General features: G+C 39.5%; 1 protein-coding gene across 1 annotated transcript; it reads left to right on the forward strand.

Moving 5' to 3' along the window:
* Nucleotides 1-10729: 10729 nt before the first annotated feature.
* Nucleotides 10730-15463, forward strand: arid6 (AT-rich interaction domain 6). Its single transcript, XM_047569024.1, has 6 exons — nucleotides 10730-10928; nucleotides 11468-11618; nucleotides 12068-12120; nucleotides 12309-12406; nucleotides 12481-12637; nucleotides 13935-15463. Exons 1-6 carry the CDS (start codon nucleotides 10917-10919, stop codon nucleotides 15183-15185), a joined length of 1722 nt encoding a protein of 573 aa, XP_047424980.1. The 5' UTR covers nucleotides 10730-10916; the 3' UTR covers nucleotides 15186-15463.
* The last annotated feature ends 3224 nt before the right edge of the window (nucleotides 15464-18687 follow it).

The following is an 18687-nucleotide window of genomic DNA, read 5'->3' on the forward strand; positions in this document are numbered from 1 at the left end:
ACAAAAAACACAACATGAGTGAAACTAGATAGCTTTTTTTTTTTCCCGTTTTAATTGAATGTTAAAACAGAAAGTCTCTACGCCCAGTTTCTAAATGAGGCTTCAGGTATTTAGTTTGGCAAATGACTCACCTGTTTATCATCTTAGAAGCGCAAAAGATAAATAGAGTATGTTTTATTTAAGTCCGATCTGATAAAGTACATGCATACTATTTATATTATTGTATAACTTCTTTCATATCTGTTCCTATGAAGACAATATCTGCTCCATCTATTCAGTGTTTTTAAGTTGGAATCATTTGTCACAGTGCAATGAAGAGAAATGAAGTAAAACAGGCTACTTCAAGTAGCGTCTGATATAACTTCACTTTAGATAGCTGTGATTTAAATTTGTTTGATTTACAAGCTTATTAAAATAAAATTTAAAAAAATTAATTCCCCAGTCTATCACAGGGCTAACACAGAGAGATCGACAACCATTCACATTCCCACCTACGGCCAAATGAGAATCACTAATTAACCTAACGAGCATGTTGGTGGGAGGAAGCCTCAGTACCCGGAAAGGACCCACGCAGTTGTACAATTTGTTCACTGTGCTTTCATTCACCTGGAACAGTTACTTAAGTCTTCTTGAATTGAAGCTTGAAAGTTCTGCAACACAAGTTTCCACAGGGAACCAACTGTCAAATTCTGGATTATTTCCTGCTTTACCTGTTGGTTCAACTGGTTCTGCACTGAAAAGTTTATCACTCTAAGGACGGGGGCGAAGGTTTTCCTTATGAAAACACACAACACTGGGAGGAATGGGGGAGCTCAGAAAAAGAGAAACAATTTACAATGTGAATTCCATTTGAAGAGAAAGAAAACATTGAAATTGGTTAAATATCAAACATTTCTTGGTAGCTCAGTTGCAAATTAAAAAAGGTTCTTTAGAGAAACAAGTAAAAAGAAAAATAGGTGAATGTAGGTCAAAAAATGAACTAATTAAATAAATAAAAATAATTAAATAGAAATAAAATAAAAATATAAAGAAGATGTTTTTTGCATTATCCTCCTGAGCCCATGCGTCCTCACATGGGGACATTAACTTTCAGGTTTTACTGCAATGCATTCTGCTTCATTTAAACCCGTTGTCCTCATTAGTGGACACTTTAATCTGCTATCCAGTCAGTAAAGGGTCAGTGCACTAGTTGGTAGAAACATGATAGTGGGCATTTCATTGGATTCATTCTACAGAGGATCACAGGACGAAAGTGGACGAGGAACAAAACCCCGTCAATTTCTACAGTTAAAACGTACAAATTTTATCAATGAGCTACAACCTCGCTAATTAGCAAGTACTCGTTTGAGGACGTTGGGACTTGCTCAGCCATGTTCAGGTATTAAAATAAACAGCTTTATATTTTGTCACACATGGGTGACTTTATTATAGTATAAATAATGAAATAATCCAAATGTCCACATACGAGGACATTGTTTTTTGTTTTTTTCAAAAACTACTACTTCCTGTTGAAAGATGATGCTTAGTGTTTATACATCTTAGGTGTATATCAAATACCTTGGAGAAATTCAAAAAGGCATACCAAACAAAAGCATGAGTCACAGGAGGTTAAGAACAAGAAATATAGATTATATACAGAGAAGATTAATAAGGTGCAATAATGTGCATTCAAAGTAATAAGATGGAGTTATCCGTTACAGAAAGGTGAGTTGTTGTACACCTGGATTGAGTAGGGAATGAATGAGGTCCTATTGTCAAAAACAACATGAATTGTCTCAAGACGCTTCACAAAATCTGGTCTGAAACAACAAGTAGAGACAAGAAAAGAGACGAAGGAGAGAAGAGGAGGAACAAGACAAATAAACATTTGACTAAAGCTTCCATGTAGAATCTGATCGTGATGAAAATACAAGATATAGCGGATGCATGTTGCATGGCAGTTTGATAATGAATATAAATAAAGCTGTTAGCGGCAGCAGCTGTTGTATCACAGGTGAGTTAGCAGCTATAATGACTGGATATAACAGGTTGGAGAATGATGCCCTCAGGTAGGAGGCTATGAAGACCTGGCAGGTTGATGAGGACCTCTATATTCAGGATATGGTTTTATAATAAATATGGGGTGCAGACTCTATGCTGTAATTCGAACGTGTGCACGTCCAAATGGGACAAAGGAAGGTGTAGGAGTTACAACCATTTCTATCCTCAGTCTCCTTAAATGAGCCTGTATATCCTGTGGCTCCAGTGTGGAGTCCCTACGTGAAGACAACTGTACCTGGAAATCAGACAACTGGTTCTGCACTAAGAAAGTGTTTCACTTTGAGGACCAGGAAGAATGTTTCCTGATGCGAATGCACAACGTTGGGGGAAAGTGCAGAGAAAGAAAAATGGAAACAATTTACAATGTGAATTATATTTAAAGAGAAAGAAAACAGTTTGGAATTGGTCAAATATCCAACACCCATAATGGCTGGTATCATAGGATAAAATGACTGATCTGATGCTCAGTGCAAATTACAGATAAAGAAAGATGGGAGACACACACACACCTTAAAAAAGCCTGCTGAGCTCAATAACACAAGCACAAAAACTAATGAAATAAAGGTTTTATGCATATAGGCCCTATAACGGGGAAATGACTGATTTTAGTGTTGAACTCTAAAAATGACAAATTTGACTATTTTTCTCCTAAATGAAACCCTAATACTGCAGAATGAATGATTTTATTGTGTTGCGGCTGAGAGATTAAAAAAATGAGTTATAATGGAAGTCAATGGAACATTTTTGTCCGCCAAGGTCACAAGAGGGTAGTAAATTTTAAATCTGATGCTACACAACAACTAATATACTCAATATTTTAGATAATCTTGGTCATTAACAAGACAGATTTGAAAAAAGAAAATCTCCAGCCTCCCACCATAAGTTTTATGGAAAATTGCAAATTTTCGAGTGCACAAAAACTAATGAAATAAAGATTTTATGCACATGCCCTATAATGGGGAAATGGCTGACTTTAGTGCTGAACACTAAAAATGACAAATTTGACCATTTTCCTCATAAATGAAACCCTATTATTGCAGAATGAATGATGTTATAATGGAAGTCAATGGGACATTTTTGTCCGGTAATGTCACAAGACAGCAGTAAATTTTAAATGTGATGCTACACAAATCAAGTCAATATTTTAGATAATCTTGGTCATACCCAAGACTGATCTGAAAAAATGCCGCAGCAACATTAGTTTTATGGAGAATATCTAATTTTTCACGTTATTTTTCTGCAAAAAACAAGTGACTCAAAATGGCATTTAACAGGTTAACATCCTGCAGAAAAAAGCAGAAGAAAATATTAATCAGTTAAGTTTTTATAGAAGTTTTTGTGGGCTAAGGTCATAAGAGGGTAGTAAATTACACCTGACAGTTAAAATACCAGTTGTGTCACTGTCTTGTAAAGTGACAACAGAGTGAGAACAGATCCTGATTCATGGTTAATGAATTGAACAACCTGCTCGTCCTCCGGATTGAGTTACCTGCTTTAAACCCGAGAACCTGCATCCTGTGTCTGAGTTTCAGAATGAGCCAACTGGTGACATCTTGTAATAAGAATGAGTAGTTCAATGAGGAAGAGGAACTTTATCCTCATTCATTCACGAGTTTCTGTCTCACTCTTCGCTAATCAACTGACTTAGGGGATTTCTGTAGAATCTCAATCAGCTGTTCGTTTTGTTGTTGTCATACTTTGTTCTCATCCGCTGCTGACAGAAGTCCGATCCTCATCCCGCCCACATCACCACCACCAGTGTCGGAACTCATGGAAGTTTCCTTCACTAAGGTCTGGCCGTCTTTTCCTCAAATTAGCAGCTGACTTCATTTTTTTTCCTTCTGCATTTGATAAATTTTCAATAAATCTTAAATTAGATCACGCACCGTTGCATCAAGAAATCTACAAACCTAATCCACCTGACTGAAACTGATCCGTGCTTGATCTATTATTACATCGCGCACAATTGTAAGATTCTGTGATTATACTTTACAGGACAAAAAGAACAAAAGGTGAAAAAAAAACACACAGCCGTCTTTCTAACAATCAATCAAATTTGTGCTTTATCTGTAGTCTAATAAAGTTTTGCGTATACATTTGATTTTTTTTTTTTTTAAATCCATTCCACAGAGACGTTTCTCACTCTTCTTTAAAGCACCTTGGTGTGAGTGCAGATGAGCATGTGTGATCTCAGGGAGCTGAGCAGCTCTCACATTGTTTCGAGTTCCGCATTTGCATTTCATTCATCTCTGTTAGACAGCTGTAGTAGACACGAGAAGGAAATGTGGATGGAGATAGGGAGGAATGTGGAACAAAGAGGAGTCAAAGCACGAGTGGGTGCTCGCATGTACAAGTACATCTTGACCCGCATGCTCAGTATACATGACACCAATCAGCCACAACTTTATGACATACAGGATTAATGAATAACATTGATCATGTTGTGACAATTCATTGTTGGAAGCTTTTGGACCTGGTATTCATTCTGTGTGGATGTTACATAGATACGCAACACACACCTGGACCTCAGCCACTACCACAGTCTGAATGCTGCATTCTCTGAGGATAAAAGTGAAAATAGATTATACTGTCTGTTGAGTGATGTTTTAACACTCTTAACAGATACCTTTAATAGAACAAAGCACAACAAAGACATTCCTCCGTAATAACATCTGGTCATTCCAAGAAGTCTGCTCAGAGAAAACAGACCTTTTGCATGACGTAAAGATACTGTGATATTTCCAACATTGTATGAACTGCACACTGTTGCATGGAAACTAAGAAAACTTGTTTACTGTGATGATCACAATTCACTGTTGTTTGATTAAGAAACCAGACCAGGCACCCCGACCCCATAGCAACGACACACCTTGGTGGCAGCAGGATGCAAAATGACACAGACACACACACAAAAATGCTTCAGGAACCAGGTAAAAAACAAAACAACCGGCTTTTATTCGTTTTCCGTTTCTGAAATTAAAATGATAAAATCTCAGTTTTCGGTTTCCAAAAACAAAAAATAAAATCATTAGAAGACTGAAACAAAAAAGGCCCAGTTTTTCATATTTTGCAACCGAAAGTTGCCGTTATCAAAGTAAGAGCACGTATGAGGACGGTACTGTGTTTAAGGCAATATATTATGCTATTACGCCCAAATATATGACTTCTATCGGTGGTTTCCCTCGCCCAGGCTAAAATGTCTTTGGAACCTTACCCTGACATGATTTTTGACATGGCAAAACAAGGCTTGTCACCTGCAGAAATCTCTGCACTTATTCATGGGTTATACGGTGACGTCACACCGTCTCAACGGCGCCATCTTTAGGACCGTCAGATACCGGAAGTACGCTGTCAATCTGCTGTACGGTACAGGAGTTACGTTTCACAATATCCCCAAAAACAACGAAATAAGACAGAGGTGGGTCGCTGTCATTAAAATGCAATTTAGGACCTAGCGCCACCATCCGGTCCCGGAGAAAAATGGGCAGTCAAACGGCAAATGCGCATCTTTCACCTTCCGAAAAACAACGCTATTTAAGAAAATTGGTATTTTGGGTTCCGATCCCTAGTTAATTGCCCTTTAAATGCTAATCTGCAACCTGCCTTAAATTTGTCAAATTTGTCCTTTGCTGACATATACATTTATCCAATTCATAATCCATCCCCCTATACCGGCGAGTCCCTGTAGGCTTACAAGAGCACCGAAGCCTACCGGTACTTCACCTCAGGTTGGGTCACCGAGGCAAAACTTTATCACCTGGAGGTCCAAAACTGTTTTTGACCACGGGAAAGGTAAGTTATGTATTTATTTATTACTTTATGAGCTTTCTGGCCGATTAAAACTACCACGAACGTTACATTTGCTAGCTTGTTTTTGGCAATATAACTAGTAATTCAATCTAAATTAAACACAACAAAGTAATCTTAATTATCTGAAACAATACTGAAGCGTTGATTTATCGCGGCTATTTTTACTCTGTGACTAATATTGCGATCGTTAGCATGCTAACGCTTGGCTATGTACATAAACATAACTTACCTGAGATGAAGTGCTCAGCAGAGTCTGGAGTGTTCTGTGGGCATCCAGTGATCCCTTTATCGGCAGCGACCCACCTCTGTCTTCTTTCATTGTTTTGGGGATATTGTAAAACGTAAGTCCTGTATTTTTAGCCTCAGCTCTATCGCAGCCGACCGCACAACAGATACACGATATAGTGACAGCGTACTTCCGGTATCTGGCGATCCCAAAGATGGCGCCGTTGAGACGGTGTGACGTCACCGTCACCGTTAGCTAGTAGCTAACTATTCCCTGATTATATGCAGTTATTTTTTTTTGTTTGTACCTGAAATATGAGGCTTAGTTTTTCTGCAGTCGTGTCATCTTCACCAAGACGTTATTATTGTTTCGAAAAACAATGTACTGATCCATGTCAATCAACTTCTGTTGCACAGCGCCGTCTTCATACGTGCTCTTACTTTGAAAATGACAATTTCCGGTCGCACATTATGAAAAAAATGTAATTTTTAATAAAAATTTAATTTCTGTATTTTTTTTGTAATTTCTGTCTTCAACAATTTTATTTTTTGTTTTTAGAAACAGAAAATTCTCGAACCTGATAAAGAAAAATGCCTTTTTATTTTAAATATCTTCTTCTGAATGGAAAATTCAATGACCCACACATACACGGACACAATATTAGGAAGGTGGTCATAATGTTATGCCAGATTGGTGTACGTAGTATTAGTTCTGTTTCAGTCTGCCCTTCCCTCACTGCGTCTCTGTAAGCTGCTTGCATTCCCAAAAAATACTGCAATTTGATTTGTGATATAATTTTCAGGCTTTAACAGTGTAATAAATAAATACACTATGCAGCATTTTCACAAAAGACAAAATATTACTTTTTCTCTTTATTCTTATGCAAGGATGAGGAAGATACACCTTTACTGGCTATTACATAATCTTTAGTCAAATTAAAGTCAGCCTTTAATGTGGATCATAACACTATATTCTAAATTGCTGCAATTGGCTATATGCCCTCAAACCGAAACTAAAGCAAGATGTCCCTAGTAAAAGACACATTGTGTTCAGGTATCCCACTTTCACGGGGACCAGTGTAATTAGTTACACCTGCCGCAACCGAACAATATGGCTGCACAATAGATGCAGCTGCAACTGCATGTGGTATTATCTGCTTATTGACTTGGACACACCCTTTGGTATGAAGTGTTGTGGGTTAAAGGTTTTTTTTTATTATGCAATTGTTAGTGTTATGCCCATTTTTACAGTAACACAAAAATATGAAATTCAATTTTATTCATATAGTGTCAATTACAATAGAGACAGGAAAAGAGAGAGGAGACATGCATCAGGCATAATATTTTGACCACCTTCCTAATATTGTGCAGGTTTCCCTTGTGCCTCCAAACCAGTTGTGACTCATCAGAGAATGGACATGGACCTTGTGAAGGTGTCCTGTGGTTAGACCCTGTGCAGACCCTAGCACCATAGCTAACGTGCACCTCCCCAGAAATGTAACTGCGAGCCACAGAGAGGAAGAGCTGTGAACGGGGAAAGTTTCAGTCTCCATTGTTGACAATGAAGCAGGAAGTAAAAATGTAAAATGCTACGTGCGTAGGTTACACCATGAGCCTAAAGAGAGATTCTTTTCTCCTCCGGTAACCTTCGATGCTCTCGTACCGCATGAATTCCAATCCTGACTGTGTAATTATCTGTAATAAAATATGGAAAGAGCGGACAAGAGACAATCAGACAACAATGGTTTATGATCACCAGAGTAAACAAGTTTTATTAGTTCCCATGCAACAATGTGCAATTCATGCAGTGAGAGAAATATCAGTCTTTACGTCATGCAAAAGATCTGTTTTCTCTGAGCAGACTTCCTGGAATGGCAACTGGATGAAGACAAGTCATGGAAGTTTTTTTCTCAGAACTGTTATTATGGAGGAATGTTTTCATTGAGCTTTGTCCTATTAAAGGTATTTGTTTTGATAACTGACGAAGACAACAGTCAGCAGACAGTATAATGCATTTTCACTTTTCATCCCCAGTGAAACTCATGCAAGATTGAGAATGAGATAGTGGCTGAAGTCTAGATGGGTGCTACATGTCTAAGTAACATCCACACAGAATGAATACCAGGTCCAGAGGTTTCCCAGCAGAACACTTAATTGTCACAAGTTGGTCAATGTTATTTATTTCTCCTGTGAGTGGTCCTATATATGGTCCTTATATATGTGCTTTCAGACTGTACGAACTTATCACTGTAGAAAATACAATTTTTCTTTTTTAGCTCCTAAGAATCGTTGCCAACACAAGATGAACCTTTGGCGGTGAACGGCTGGGGGTCATTAACAGCACTACAGCAGCATTCCTTTTGAAAAAATTGTAAACAATTGGTAAAAATGTCAGTTCACGACATTAAAATACTGGGTCAATACCTGGATAAGTGAACCGACAGTGAAGTCCGGCCTCCATCGAGCTTATGTGTGACATTGTATAAGTGCTAATAGACTTCATGGCGTCTCTTAGGTATGTAGTTCTCATATGTTAGCTAGCCAATAACAGACAGACGGCTTCTCGATACGAACGCTCCGTAATGTAACCCTAATCCCAAAGCGTTTTGAAGCTCAGTGCAGTGGAACCAGCCGTCGCCAGCTTGGCCATGCCTGACTTCACCCGACTAGAACCAATTCAAAGACAGTCAAAGAGGTGGAACAGTAGTGGGGCGAGCAGTTGACGCAGCTAGCAGCTGCTAGCTGCTGTGGCTGCTGTATTACTTTAAACATTTTAAAGGAATTAATAGGTGAGATATATTAATAAAAAAATTAATAAATTAAAAAAAAAAAATCACCCACCTCAGAGTATCAGGAAATTAGCAATAGAGACCAAAATGTTATGGAGCTAGCCTCAAGTGGCCATCTAAGGAACTGCAGCTTCTGGCAATTCTGCATTAGCTTAACCTTTTAGCCATAGTAGCAGATTCTTTTCTTTTTTTTTTTACTGAGATTCAGATCACAAAGAGATTAAGTCATATTTGGGAACATGTTATGTCGAATGTCATAATATGACAGTTTCTTACTAACCTCATACCTTGGTATCTTAAATGTAATGCAGCTCCAAGTATGTAGAAGGTAAGGCCTCATTCTGACCCATTTGATGAAGACTACAAGATCTTAGACATCTTTAGACACACACTCTTTCTGTTTGATCATTTTTATTCTATTTGCACGGCAGTTAAATTCAATCTGTAGCTGACTTCTGTCTTTTATCATGTGTAGGGTCCGGTTTTGACCTTCACATATACACTGAGTGACCGATGACCTGCAGTCAGTGGAGACAGAGTTGAGATCACTCCGCTGCGGGTTGTTTTCATAATATTGAATTTCGAAAGGGATTAAAAATAAGTTTCAGCCATTTATCTTTCCTCCGGCATCTCTACATTTCAACTGTAGCACAGCGAGCACACTGTGTTTTGATAAAGACAGCGCCACACCTGGGGGATTCCCATGAGATGATCTCCTAATGACAACAAAGACTGGAAGGCCTTGTTGCAGACAAATGTCAAACAGTTCCTGTAGGCCTAAAAAAAACACACTACCGTATCCAAGAATGAATTCTGAAAGGGCATCGTCATTCAACAACTGTATTGTGGAATTTGTTCTGCATCGTTTCCAGCACCACCCTCGTATCTCATGCTCTATGTTTAGATTTTCCGCGCTGCAAAAGGTAAATCTTGTAATCCTACATTTACGTTTAATAATTTGCGCTATTTTTTGGGGCAATTGTGCGCCGTTATCTTCTTTAAGAAGGGAGATTGAAAGAGGGCTGAGCTCAGGTGGCCAGACTCAACAGCGCAGAGCCAATAAATGATGGCCAAAAGACGAAATGACGTTTAAAGGATTAAAATTAGGCCTATATTATTGCAATCATTCCTGACTCTGGTACTGGTGCAATCTTAGATAAGTCACTGTCTGAAACTTGCTTATGGATATGTCTTAATTTTCGACGTGATTTTGGAATATGTATTTATTTTGAACTAATTTTAGAGGATTTAAAGTGCATTTTATTCGCCTTAAAACCCAATAAAAACTTTTTTTTTTATGTTTATTTAAGCAGACAGAGAAAGCAGAGAAATGTCACTTTTCCTGTCTTAGGAATATTTAGTAATTAACTAAGTATGCACCAACACCCAGAGTAACAGTACATATACATCATGCATATGTCATGACGCCATTTTTTTAAAAAAAAAATTTTTAAGATGCAACTGTGAATCAGGGACATGTCCCAGCCTGTGCATTGTCCATTGTAGCAAATCATCATAATACACTGTACAACAGATAAAGTTGTGTTTAATGCAATCCCCACAGTGTCAGCACAGACTTCTGGTGCAGTGTTTCAATGCTACAGTCGTGATTTATTTCAAGAGGCCTTTATCGAGTCACGAATTCAAAACAATTATTTGATAAAAAAAAAAAAAAAAAAAATGGGAGGGTTTTAAATGTCAGAAGTAGATGACTGGCAATCATTTCCACCGGTTTCCTCATTATTCTGCCAATATGGGAGGCATATTCCAGTACACCGTTTTTGGTCGCATGCTCAGGAGCGAGTCGAACTGGTCCAACAACAGAAATCTCAGCAGGAAGAAGTTGGCGTAAACACCCCCTCTGTTACATTCTCACATCGTCAGACTACACTCAGCACTCGAGTCGAGCGCCTTACTGACGTGAAGAGACACTAATAAGCGCTGGCAGTGATTTTCATTTAGTTCAAATCCGTTGAAGGGATTACAAACCCGTGCACAACAGAGGCTGATCCTCAGGGCAATGAGATAATCTCAACCATTCTTATTCTGTCAATGGAAACACAGGTGAGGATAAATGTTTTTATATGGATTCCACTTCTTTTCTCTTTAATGGTCACTGCTCATGTTTGGGTTTGCGGTGTGTGTTTGACCTGCAGAAGCTCTCCTATAACTACTGCAACCTTGCTGGAAAAACTTAAAAAACAAAGAACATTATCATTTTAAATTTTTTTTTTAATGATATTCACATACAAATTGACCTATTTATTTAATTCCTAACGGTATGACACAACAGGTGAAACCAGGAAATGAAAGAGGGCATTGATTCAACTTTTGAGTCTCACCCGAATGGCATGTTGTCTAAGGAGGCAGGGTTAGGGTTAACTCCCGGGGCTTAAACGCTGACATATGGTCAAAAATCGGGACATGTTTGCCAACCATCAGTCAAGGCGACGTGACCTCATAACACCGTGGCAGTACCACCCAAGAATCTCAGCTCCAGGGGGGTGTGTTCGCTCAAGAATGCTCGCCGGCATTTCCCCGATTTGAGAGTCGCCCTAGAAACTGTGATGATGAGGTGAACTGAATCAAATCTGGGTTTTCAGGGACGCACAGAAATGGCGCACGGAGAAGAGGAGAGGGCCAAAGAGCCGCTGGAGGAGATCACGGAGGAGCAGTTCCTCAAAGAACTCTACATGTTCATGAAGAAGAGGGATACACCGATAGAGAGGATCCCACATCTGGGCTTCAAACAAAGTACTTATTCATTTTATTTCCTTTTAATGTACACAGAACTGCTCTAATACACTAGTTCAGTGGACAAAGTCAATACAATCCGCCATTAAAACAGATGTTAATTGATGAGTTAACTAAAAGAAAAACTATTTTACCGATTAGTATTAGGGAGTTTGCGTTTGAACCTAAGAATTTGCTTAAAAGACAGACTGGTTAATTATTATCTTTAATTTTTAACTGTTTTTTATATTCAGATTATATCGCAGGACGAAAGAATTCCAGTCTTTCATCCTGTGCCACTGTAAATTCATTCCTCATCTGTTTTTGACCTTTTGCCAAAGTACTGTCGTAAATCTGTCACAAGCGTTCAGACCTTCCAAATAAAACAAATCATTTCGTAAGAAAAGAATTTAGAATGATTTGGAGTGTGGAGTGTATTTCATCATGTTTCTTCTTTTTTTTCCCCCCAGTTGATTTATTTGTGATGTTCAAGACTGTCAATGACTTGGGTGGCTACCAACAGGTAATTAAATTTTATGTACTTTAACCCTACATACCATTGTTATTAGTTTCACTTGTAATCATCGTATATGGAATTTCAATTTTGACAACAATAAAAATGTGGATGATTATTTATGAAGCACATTCTGTGATAACTGGCTCGTGTTAAATCCAACAAGCAATAAATAAAATATATTGCATCACTCTCAGGTGACCGCACAGCAGCTGTGGAAACAAGTTTACAACACGCTTGGAGGAAATCCTCGAAGTACAAGTGCGGCCACCTGCACCCGCCGGCACTATGAGAAGTGAGTTTAATCACACGCGGCCTTTTATCAGGCTGTGAATGAGCTGGATCTGATGCATTTCATGCTTTGCTTAGGTTGCTCCTGCCGTACGAATGCCACGTGAAAGGCATTTTGATAAGCACCCTGCCTCCGCATCAGCCAAAGCCCTTCCACTACAGCAGCTACAGCAAAGACGAGGACGACGGCCAGAGACCAGCCAAACGCAAGCTGTTATCAATGCCGCTGCACCAGGTTGGTATTATGTTACAGTTTAATAAGAAGGGAAAGCTGGAGACATGTAACAAGTAACATCCACAGGAATGCCAGGTCCAAACGTTTACCAGCTGAACACTGAACAGCCACAAGATGGTCGATGTTATTTACTTCTCCTGTCAGTGGTCATAATGTTGTGGCTGCTCGGTGTCATGTGATGGGTTAAGGCCACTTATATTAATCTCCTGAGCTTTTATTTGATGTGCATTTTTAATTTCTCCCAGTTATTTGGGATCAGTAGGACCTAAGACGTAAAAAAACTAAGCACCATCTTTAAACTGGAAGTCACAGTTTTTGAAAAAAAACAATGTCCTCGTGTGGACACTGGGATTATTTCATTATTTATACTATAATAAAGTCACCAATGTGTGACAAAATATAAAACTGTTTATTTTAGTACTTGAACATGGTTGAGCAAAACCAGACTTGCCAACACTGAACCCTGAGTACGAGTACGTGCTAATTAGCGAGGTTGTAGCTTGTTGCTATTGATAAAATTTGTTAAATTATCAAACTAGAAACATCAATAAGCATAAATAAATAAGTTTTAGCCGTAGAATTTTTGGGGGTTTTCTTCCTAGTTCGCTTTTGTCCTGTGATCGTCTGTTGAATAAGTCAGATAAAATGCCTGCGATTCTGCTTATCGATCCGATTCTTTATCGATTCTCTTATCAATTCCTCCCGTGAAAATTTGATGTGGAAAAAGTCGGCGTTATTGAGTTTCTAAACAAGATATGAGAGCTTGTGAAGGAAAACATAGTAAAGTAAACTGGTCGCTGGATCCTCAATAGCTCGTAACTCGTTGACCGGAGACTGACGAACACATGGTGCTCTCATTATTTAAAACTGGTGGTGTTGCCGCCCTTATTTGAAATTACGGTGATGCATAAATTGCATGTTACAGATCACGTGATATGAGCGACGTGTTTTGACTTAAAGATTCTTCTTCTTTCGTTTTACGCTAATTCTGTGTGAAAGGTATCGATATGGGGAATAGATAAGCATGAAGGCTAATGATATTGATGAATCGAACCAGTTGGTTCTTTTAAATAGCTGGTTCTCAATGCCCATCAATGCTCATCCCTATTGATGCTTTGCAACTACTAGGTGGCAGACTAAAGTTTAAATGAAGCTGCAATAAAACTTAAAACTTAATGTCCCCATATGAAGAGGCAGTGTCTCAGGAGGTTAAGAAAGCAAATAGCTGTTTTTTTTTTGTTTTTTTTCCATAAAGCTCTTTGATCCCACTCTAAAGAACCTCTTATTCTCCTTACAGGGTCCTCATAACCTCCAGTCAGAACCTCATGGGAGTCTCTTCGCGTCGCCGCTCCACTTCCCCCACTACTATCACCCAAGCCACCCAGTTCTTCCTCCGTATCTCCCCATCCCTCCCTCTGTGTTGCCGCCACACAGCTCCCTCGCCCCCAAGCTCCAGTTTCCTTTCCAACCGTGTGAGCTGAACTCAACGGACTCGGTTAAGGAGCCGCTGAAGCGCCTGCGCTACCTGGCGGAGCAGTACAAAACCACATCCGGACTGGCCGAACCGCTGAACCTCAGCGTCAAAGCATCGCCCCGGGAGACTAACAGCAACCCAGTGTCATCGTTCGCCCCACCGTCATCCAGCAAGAGCCCCAAGTTTTTAAACAAACCCTCCACGCTCTACGCTCATCATCCCGCGGAGGCGACCGGCGGTGACGGATGTGAAGGACAGGATGGCGAACCCAGCGAGGGAGTCCCATGCGTTTCATACCCGCCGACGGCGAGGGAGGAGGATATCGTCGACCTCACAGAAAAAGACGCCGACCACGTGGCGCGAAAACCCTGCTCTCCAAAAACAGACTTTACAATCAGGCCAAAAGAAGAAAGAGGGGCGAGTCCAGAAGTGCCTCCAGACGTGCCTCGGGAAAAAGATGACAATATGGTATTTGAAATACCGCTGTCTCTGTTTCACAAGTGGCTCAAGTTGTATGGATCCTCAGCCATGATGCATGAAGCTAAAGAGCCTCCATTTACAACCCATGAGGAACAGTCTACACGAAGGATCTGGCCCAACGCAGACGTCCTCCCCACCGACTTGACTTTTCACATGAGTCCCCAGCACCAGGGTTTGGCTGAGGATCTGAGGCGAAACCTGCCAATGCCAACAGCCAGTCAGCTCAGTGCCATCCAGAATGGATTCAGCAGCTACAAGCCTTTACCTTCAGGGGCCATTCTGAAGAACGGAGCCAGTCTGGACGTCCGTCCCTTTGACCAGCAAGACGTTAACAAGTCACACATCTCCAAGAGCACACTATTCTGGGAGGCCTACGACAAAGAAACCCGTGACAGCCAAATGAAAATGGACTCTGGTCCCGTCCGAGGTCAACCAGGCAAAGTCCACGCAGAAGACTTGATCCAAAGAGGGAAGCAGAGGTCGGACATGGAGTCGTCCGCTCTGCTAATGCTGAACTCCAGCTCGGGCTCTTCCCCGCTGTTCACCACCGAAGAAGTCATGAAGTTGAAGAGAATCCTCTCGAGCTCGTCGTGAAAGCAGCTGACAGTTAACTGACCCACCAACACCACGTCAAAGCTGACTCATAAATGTCCTCAGTCGTTCTTTTCTATGCTGTACATAATTTTTTTTCCTCTGTCAACCCGTTACCAAAGTGTAAATATAACCCAATAAATGGCAAATCATTCATGTCATGAAGCAGAACTTGATTTCAACGTTTCTAGTTTTTTTTGTACAGACGTGTTGCCTGATTCGTTCAGTGATAATTATTATGTAAATATGAATTAATTCAAATAAATAAGTGTCATGAATTATTTGTTGAGTGTGATGTATTTCTTCCCGTTCAAAGAATGAAAATCATTTTAATTTGCTCATAAGTCTTTCTTATTTATTATTATATCATTATTTTTTATATTTCTTCTTCAAAATTCCCAAGTTCACAATTTCTCTTAATATTAATATTCCTCTTAAAGACATTTCTAAGGTTAAATGTGCTTGTTATCAGCACTTTACAAAGTAGAAGTTTGTGAGCAGGTAAACACCAGAAAGCAAGTTGAACTAAAGTTCAGCCATGCTTGATTTTCTTTTTATTAGTCATGCATTAACGTCACACCCTCGGCTTTCTGTTCTGTCACCATTAATGCTGTAATTACTATCTTGTGATTTGAGCTATGTTGTGTGTAATTTTAACGTGTGAAGGCAACACGGAATACAAAACGGACACTCCCATCCTTGCAACTATAAACACTTTTCAGTGCAAATTGCTTGGTAACACGAAGCTGCAGGGGTAATTAATGCTCTAAAAATGACTTTCATTTGAAAGGTGCTTAACACTATTAAATGGCGGAGACAATGCTGAATGAGCCCAACCGGCTTACGGAGCTCAGTCTCCTTCCTGTTTTGCTTTTTGAAAAATCAAAACACCCGTTTATTCTATCGAGTCACGCTGAATTTGCTGAAAACACTATCAGATTCAGGAAGCCCTCATGCCGCGCACAATATGGGGCTTGCGTATGGCGTATTTATTTTGATGGAATGCAGTCAGGTGCTGAATGTCATTGGAATTTATTTGTATACAATATTTTATCAGACACCTCAAACCTAAACATCACAGATAGCAGTGAAGGGTGGAGCTGATCCAAATGCAAGGCGCTAACGGGAGGCCGGAGCGGGCAACAACACGACAAAAATGAACAGCTGGATTTAAGGCGCTGCGGGGATAGCAGGTTAACGCAAATCCAAAAGAAACTGGTGAAGAACAAAAGCCAATGACGAAACCACAAGGAAAAACTCAAAGAAATATAACAGGCAGCTAAACATCATAGGTAGATAATGTTGTATATTGATGTGCTGAAGAAAGAAGTGATCACCGCTGACAAGTCTTATCTTGCATTTAAAAGGTTTATTTACAAGAAAGAACAATGTCAAACTCTTGCCGAATCTGAGAGAGCTTCTGGCCAATCGTCGAATCCCCTCTCTCGTTCAGCTCCCACAGTCACCTTATATAGGATGGTCATCCCCGAGAACCCCCACACACAAACAAAACTTTATGGCTTATGTCCTGGTTAGTTTTACGAACTGGCATCTGGTAAATTACCTTTTGACCTTTAACTTTATACACACTTCACAACCCCCAAACACAGGAAAGGGACAGAAGAGAAAAACAAGAAGATAATATACTACAATAACATCACAGACAACTTGACAGCCAAGAAAGTGAAATGCAGGGCCATAGGCTATATATACAAACACTATATTTCGCTACCGTAAAGTTTTAGAACACAAGTTTTTTTACAGAAAATTATTCAATTTATTGTGTCATTGCACAATAAATCATGGAATCAATTTATAGACCAAAATGTATTGTAAACTTTTGGGGTATTGCATGGCGCTGCACAATGCTGCCAAAACAGCTCCAGACCATCACACTTCCTCCTTCATGTCTGACCGTTGATGTCACACACTGTGCAACCATCCTCTCGCCTACTCGACGGCGAACAAAGATCCTGCGTGATGAACCGAAGATTTAAAATTTTGATTCATCAGTCCATAGTTCCTTCTTCCAGTCCAGAGGCGGGGTTTCGTGGCTCAGGAGAGCCTCTTTGTCTTATTCTTAGCAATGGCTTTCCTGCTGCGACTCGTCCTGTCAAACCTGCAGCTCAAAGTTTTCTCTTAACAGTTGAAACGGAGACTTGCTTACTACGACTACTATTAAACAACTTGAAGCTGTTGTTCTGTGAACTGCCTGTCACGCAAGCTGTTAACTCTCAGAAACTTGTCCTTCGTTGACTTTCTTTGCCGTTTCCCTGTAGGACAGGCCTACATTTTTAAGTGCTATGATGGTCTGTCTCGATTCCATATTTAATTGCCTTTTTCTCGCCATTTTTGTAGCAACACGCTACTTTCTACAGTATAATACTGTTCCCCTGATGCTCATGAGGGTCTGGTAACACAGTGGGTTCCAACACTGCTTTTATGCAGAACGAGGGGGTGGTAAGTAATCAAGAGAAGTTGGAACACCTGTAGGAATAAGTAGCACCGGCTTTCAAGGCTGATTCAACCTTCACTGCAGCAGAACAGCTTTAAATTGTAAACCCACTTCATGTTCCCTGAAAAAGGCCTCTTTGTATAATTCTGAAATGTACATTATTTTTCAGTTTTGGGTAACCATCCTTTTTTTTTCTAACCTCTGGGTGTTCAGTACTTACCTTTGCACCATTTCCAGCTATTCATTGGGCCTCAATGACTTGAATTGCAATAAATAAACAGGAAAAATTAGGGTGTTTTAAAACTTTTGACCAGTAGAGAGTGTGTGTGTGTGTGTGGGTGTGGGTGTGGGTGTGTGTGTGTGTGTGTGTGTGGGTGGAAAAAGACAAGAATTAATACAAGACGAGAATCACCAAAGAAGAATTTAAATTTAAATTATTTAAATTTAAATTTAAATAAAAACTGAAGAAGGGTCAGAGAAAACATTTAAAATTCAAAACCATGATTGATTTATATGTATGATCACTGATCCCAGTAGGAACAATTAAGGATGACACAGCAGCATTAGAATAACATACAGAAGAAAATACAGTAATCTGCATATAGTATATACACCAATCAGACATAACATCAATGGCCAGATAGAACAGGACACACTCAGAAGGCCCATGTCCATTTTGATGAGTGATGAGTCACCTACACAATATTAGGTGGTCATAATGATATGCCAGATCAGTGTGCATGTGCTACAGAAATCAAATGAAAATCTGGTGCATTCATACATATTGTAGACCTACATATTCTGTCCACATGCCAGTAAATTAATTAATCAGACATTTTTAATAAATAAAAATGAGCTGACAGTGAATTTTTGATGAGTTTGAATATCCACGATTGCTACATAAGCTAAAATTATATGTTTTTTTTTTTTTTTATCAGGTTCCATGTTGTAGAAAAGACCCAAACTGTCAAAACTGACCCTGTCTGTTTGACTATTTCTAAAGCCTAAAATAAAAGCTGTTTTAGTTAGTTATTTGACGCTATAGAAACA

The sequence above is a fragment of the Mugil cephalus genome, chromosome 19 (genome assembly GCF_022458985.1).
Source record: "Mugil cephalus isolate CIBA_MC_2020 chromosome 19, CIBA_Mcephalus_1.1, whole genome shotgun sequence".
Classification (NCBI taxonomy): Eukaryota; Metazoa; Chordata; class Actinopteri; order Mugiliformes; family Mugilidae; genus Mugil; species Mugil cephalus.

Coding starts and splice junctions, on each gene's coding strand:
- arid6 (XM_047569024.1), top strand. Junction 11,619..12,067: donor ACATCTGGGCTTCAAACAAA/GTACTTATTCAT, acceptor TTTTCCCCCCAG/TTGATTTATTTGTGATGTTC. Junction 12,407..12,480: donor ACCCGCCGGCACTATGAGAA/GTGAGTTTAATC, acceptor TGCTTTGCTTAG/GTTGCTCCTGCCGTACGAAT.